The following is a 6000-nucleotide window of genomic DNA, read 5'->3' as shown; positions in this document are numbered from 1 at the left end:
CCCCCCCCCCCGGCCCCCGGCCGGCCCCTCACCTCACGGTGGACTGGTACACCAGGTCCTCCCTCTTGCGGTAGTTCTCCATGTGCGAGTAGTTGGTAGAGAACATGGCGTCGAAGGTGAAGATCTTCTGCTTGATGGTGCCGCCGTCCGTCACCTGCAGGAGAGCACAGCCGCAGCTACAGGGGGCGCTCGGCCAGCCCCGCCCCTGTCCTCAGGCAGAGCCTGGACGCCTCCTCCCGAGGCCAGCACCCCCGGGGCCCTGGGCGGGGCCTCCAGGAGACATGTCACCGCCATCCCTAGATCCCTCCCAGGTCACCCCCACTCTACTGATGCATAAACCGAGGCTCTGGAAGTGAAGTGACTTCCCAAGGTCCTACGCCAGGAAGGGGCACAGCTGGTTCTTCTCTCTGACAATAACTTCTGATAAATTCTGTAAGGGGTAGGCACGGGCCGGCAGGGAAGCCCAGGCAGCCCCTATCTGGGGATAAGGTAGTCACCGAGGGCTTCCTGGAGGAAGCAGTGTCTAAGTTGCCTCCCGAAGAAAGAACAGGAGGCAGGCAGCCTGGCAAAAGGTGGGAGAGCTCTGGAAGCAGAGGGTACAGCAGGAGCAAAGGCCCTGTGGCAGGGAGAGCAGGTAGGCTCAGTGAGAGATCGTGTTCAGGGAGAAGGAGCTCAACTGTCCCTGCAGGCAACGTGGCAGAGGCCGCCTTGGATCCCATTTCCAGGTTCCTTCAGGCCTTAGGGTGCCGATGGCTGAGGGGCCTGTCTGGGGGCAGGGGGCTCTTAAGAAGGCTGGGGAGAACCCTGTCTACTGTCACCAGGGCGGAGGGAAGGGACAGCATGGGGGCTCACCCTCCCCCGGCTGCCCCTTCAAGATGGGAGGCAGGTCATGAGGCCCCCACGTCCCCCAAGAACACGGAGGCCCAGAGAAGTCAGGGGACCTCAGGGGTTGACAAAAAAGCCGGTACTGGAAAAACAAAGGCTGTTCCGACCCCAGCTGCTCGCGGCCGATTCAGAGTGGGACCCAAGCGTCCGGTGCTCCTGGCTCCGCCCGCCACATCCTCACGCCTGCGCTGCCTCCAGTTAATGAAAGTGTTACCGCGCAAAGCAGCAAGGTACGTGTTGTCGCTGTTTCAATTATTTATCTGTTTACTCGGCGGCAGTTTTCCCTACAGTTTTCCGCCTGCGTCAGCAACTCTATTATAGACCGGGAGCTTGCAGCCTCTCGCTGCTCAGCTGGGCTCCGCGCTAACAGCCTGCGACCAGGGAGGCCTCAAGCCTGGGCCTGGAGAAGGGGAATTAACTCCCTGCGGCTCTGCGTGCCTGGAGGCGGGGGGCCGGCCGGGACGGCTTTCTCCAAGCCGCTGGGCTGGGGGGACCCTGAAAGCCCTGCTTGGATCTGCAGCCTTCCTGGGAGCCCGGGGCCCTTCCGGGAACATCTGGCTCGGACCACATCTGTCTCTGGCCTACGTGGTGTTGTAACTGGCTTAGGGGACGCAGGTTCAAGGCAAGCCGGCTAGCATTTATTGAGCGCCAGCTGTGTGCCAGGCACGGGTCACATCAGCGCGTGTCACCCCACTCCTTCCATGGTCTGCAAGCTCATGAGGAGTCAGAGGCCCCTAAGAGTCCCCAGGGTCCCCAGGGAGCCCCAGAGGCAGGGTCAGAGTGATGATAAGTTTGGGAACCCCGGGGGTGTGGGATCAGCAGTGGGACTTCCCACGGCAGGGTTTCCGCTTAACCCCTGGCTAAGCTCATGTCTCTCTGACTCTCCTCTGGGCTTATCTTCAGCTCATACTTTTCCCTTATTTTCCCCTCTGGGGCTGTGTGCTCCCAGCCGCCTCTCCTGGGCCCGGCTTCCCAGAGACGGATGGCTGAGACTGGAGGATGAGGGGGAGCAAAGAGCCTTCGAATCAGGACCCTCAGGGGCGCCTGGGTGGCTCAGTCGGTTAAGCATCCGACTTTCACTTAGGTCATGATCTCGCGGTTCATGGGTTTGAGCCCCGCGTCGGGCTCTGTGCTGACTGCCAGCTCAGAGCCTGGAGCCTATTTCAGTCTGTGACTCCCTCTCTCTCTGACCCTCCCTGCTCACGCTGTCTCTCTCTCTCTCTCCTAGAAATAAATAAAACATTAAAAAAAAAAAAAAAGAATCAGGACCCTCAGCGGTGGGGGGAGGGTATGGTTTTGCACACCTCCCCAGGGGACAGTTGGCCCAGGGTTGTGGCTGGTTTGGTACCGGCATCTAGCGGCAGAGAGTGGGGATGCCGTAACCAGCCCCCGATGCGCAGGATGACCCCCAAAAGAATGATCTGGCCCCCTATGAGAAACGTGCCGTAAGCCCGTTACTTTGTGCCCCCACACAGGGTCCCTGGGGAGCGCGTGGCAGAGACAACAGCTGGCCCATTTTGCAGATGAAGAAACTGTGGCTTGGAGAGGAAAGGAGATTGAGCTGGCTCCCATGGGGCAGGGGGATACGCCACCCACCGGCCAGGCCCCCCAGGGGCTGAGAACAAACCAGCCCCTCTGTGCCCCGCTCTGTGCCCCCACTGGCCCTCAGTTGTCGGCCGGAGGATGCCCGGAGCCCAGCGGAGGTTGGAGGAATTTTCTCCCCAAGTCGTAAAAGTGGAAGGCGTCCTGCCCATTTGACTTGCGGCCTTGCCTCCTTCAGGTACTGCCTTTTATCTCCTCCTAAAACGCGGCAGCTCTTATCGTCTCAATCTCAAATTTCACTCCATTTTTTTATTATACAAAGGAGAAAAAAATCTGTCAGTAAAACTGTCTCCACAAATTTATTCGCCGGGACTGAGGGTTTTATTACTAGGAAAATACATCTGCACCCCACCCGTCCACACATCCCCACACCCCCCACCCCGGAGAAAGCGCGGAGAATTATCGGAGTCGTAAATCACTGTTTCAGGCCGAGGGACAGGGGAGCTTCAAGGACGCACCTGGTTTTCCTTTGGTTTTATTTACATCTTTTCTCAGGCCGAGTCTGGGGCCTCCCTGTCTGCCGTGGAGTAAATAACTGCTTCCTGTTAGAGGCCTCAGGCAGCGGGAGCCCCAGGCTTGTGAGATCCAGCCCTGGGTGGCTTCCCCCCCCCCCGGGGCTCAGGGAAGGGATCGCCTTGGAACGCACCCTCAGGTCCCCGGCCTGAGGATTTGCAAGGAGGACAGTCTGTGGTTCCTGGTGGTGGCAGTCCCTGATGCGAGGCTGGGAGGGAGCGGGGTTGTCACAGGCCGTGGGTGGGTAGCCGGCGTGGTGCGTGGCACCTTCTCTTTAGTTCTGGAAACATGTTCCAGGCCTAAGTCTTCCAGGCACTATTCCAGGCCCCGTGGGAGAGGACGAACCACGTTTCAGATGTGGCCACAGCCAGGCTGGGGGGGGCGGGGGGGGCACCGACCACAAGGGTGTGGGAGGGCGGAGCCAGGGAGAGCGAGGCTGGTAGCAAAGATATCTGCCAAGTGTAATCTGACGTCCATGTGGGAGCCAAGGATTCTTTTGGGAGGAGGGGTGATCACAGAGGGCCTCCTGGTGGAGGTGAGCCTCTTCAAAGAGTGTTTCGTTCCAGGCTGGTGCTCCCCGCCTGTGGGAGGCTTTGGAGCAAGAAGCGAGGCTGACTTCCTCCATCCCCAGTCGAATTCTTGATTTCTGGTGCTAACTTTGTGCACGTCACCTCTCCAAGCCTTAGCTTCCTCATCTGTAAAATGGGGTAATGCAATCTACCTCTGTCCCTCTTATGAGGGTTAAATGAGATGCTGTTTGTAAAAGCACCTGTTGTGTGGTGTGCGCTCAGTACAAACACTTATTTTTATGCATGCTAACAATCTCTGGGTCATCCCTTCTCCTGGGTCGCTTCCAGGGCCAGGGCTGGAGGGCAGAACGGTACCTACTGGAAAGTCAGGGGATGTAGCATGTGAGTAAACGACAGAAGGGGGCCCGCCTGACAAGCAAGGGCTGGAGACCTGGTGGGCAGGTGGGGGCAGGCTGGTCTCAGGGGCTCAGAGATGCTCCTCTGGTGCCACCGTGGCTTGGGGCCGTGAGATCGTGGCGGGAGAGGATGGCCAGGCTGGTGGGAGCATACAAGGTGCCACCCCGGACAGCCAAGGCCCCAGGAATGTGAACGCCTTCCTTCCGTGGAGGATGACGTGCTTGTGCGATCATTCACCCCTGCAATAGACTTTTATTGAATCAATAAATAGGTCTTTGAATGTGAGCTACTCCTAGAACATAAACTCTATGAGGGCAAGGTCTTTATCTCTCCCGTTCAATGCTCTGGCCCCAGAGTCCGGCGCGTGGTTCTCACTCAATACATATTTGTTGAATGAATGAATGAACGGATGAACGAATGGACTTGGGTCCTTACCACGTGCCAGGTGCTGGGCTTCCACAGAGAGCAAGGAATGCAATCGTGATGCTCTGCGGTGTGGCCTTGCCCAGGACAGCCCACTGTGTCCACAGCCCGCTCTGACCACGCTGCCTGGCGGGAGCCGGCTGGTCCGGCCAGGAGGTGGCCTCGGACCATGCGCGAGGCAGTGATCCAAGTGGCACTGGCAGGAGCCTGAGCTGTGGTTTCTCAGACGTGCACCTGCTACAGGGAAGTGCCCTGCTCGTGCAAAGGGTGCACCTGGACCCGAGTGTGCACACTCTTCCGCAAAAGCATCCGAGTCCAAACTAGCACGTGCCCGGCCTGACAGTGTACGCGAGCCTCCATCTGCTGTGTTGTTCAGATTTCCAGGAATTGTCTCCCAGCACCCGGCACGGGGCCCGACACACAGTGCATGCCCAGCATGACCCGCCGGGGACATGTAGGCCATCATCTGTCTCTTACAGATACAGAAACCACGGCTAACAGAGAGGGAAGTGAAGGGCCCAGCTCATGAGGGCAGGAGGCGGTGGGCCCTCAGCACAAACTAGTTGAAGAGACAAGTGGGGGGGGGTCCATTCTGAGGTTGAGGATGGGGGACGCCTGGTGTGGCAGCAGGTGCAGAAGCTTGGGGGTCACACAGCCCTCAACAAGTTCCAGCTCTGCCACTTCTGGCTTATGGCCCTATGATCTTAGAGAGGTCCCTGGGCCTCCATCTCCTCATCTGCAAAATGGGAGCTCTCGAACCGCCATTAGGGCACTTGCGTGAGGATGCGCGGCACACGCGGCTGCGTGCACAGAGCGCCCAGAGGCTCGCCCGGCACCTGGTGGTAGAGACAAGGGTAGAAAGAGTAACAGCTGGCATCCACGAGGTGCTCACGTGCGTGGTCTGCAGATGTTAACTTGGGTGATCATAAGAGAAAGGAATCAATGCAGATTAGCTATTATTTGTTTTTACTTGGGTCCACAGTGGGGAGGTTGGTCAGGGCAGGCAGGCTCTGGGCAAAGGCAGCAGGCACATAGTAGGTGCTCAAGAATAAATGGCTTTGGGGGCTCAGTAGGTTAAGCATTCGACTTCGGCTCAGGTCATGATCTCACGGTTCGTGGGTTCAAGCCCCGTGTCGGGCTCTGTGCTGACAGCTCAGAGCCTGGAACCTGCTTCGGATTCTGGGTCTCCTTCTGTCTCTGCCCCTCCCCCATTCAAGCTCTGTCTGTCTCTCTCTCATAAATAAATAAACATTAAAAAACTTTAAAAAAAAACAAGAAGAAGAAATAGCTTTCCCCCACCCTGACAGCGTCTCAGCCACGGTTTTCCAGAGCGATCAGCTGTGCTACATGGAAGGGATGTAGGAAGTGGAGACCTGGGTCCCATCTCCCACAGGCTGGCTCTGCCCTGCTCCCCACCCTGGGCCTCAGTTTCTGTAAGTGCTCCATCAGGAGATTTTCAGGGTGACTTCTGAGGACCTTGCTACTCCGAATGCCCAAATGCTCTGATTCCAGAACAGCCCATCCTGGAGGCCACAGCCACTCCTGCTCTATCCAGCTTTGGTCACCAGGGCTCAGCGGCCGCCCACAGGCCCAGAGGCAGCAGGCCCTGCCCCAAGGCCCCGGTTACCCCCCCACCAGCAAATCTGGCTTC

General features: G+C 58.3%; 1 protein-coding gene across 1 annotated transcript in view; it reads right to left on the bottom strand.

Moving 5' to 3' along the window:
* Positions 1-6000, bottom strand: part of IGSF21 (immunoglobin superfamily member 21) — a 239627-nt gene that overhangs the window by 79228 nt on the left and 154399 nt on the right. Inside the window, exon 3 of the mRNA XM_039229042.1 lies at positions 33-154. Within this exon, the coding sequence (XP_039084973.1) occupies positions 33-154 (122 nt within the window). The remainder of the gene's footprint in view (positions 1-32; positions 155-6000) is intronic.

This window comes from Hyaena hyaena, unplaced genomic scaffold (genome assembly GCF_003009895.1).
Source record: "Hyaena hyaena isolate Hyena2069 unplaced genomic scaffold, ASM300989v1 scaffold_35, whole genome shotgun sequence".
NCBI classification, from domain to species: Eukaryota; Metazoa; Chordata; class Mammalia; order Carnivora; family Hyaenidae; genus Hyaena; species Hyaena hyaena.
This window is presented reverse-complemented; position numbering and strand designations above follow the sequence as displayed.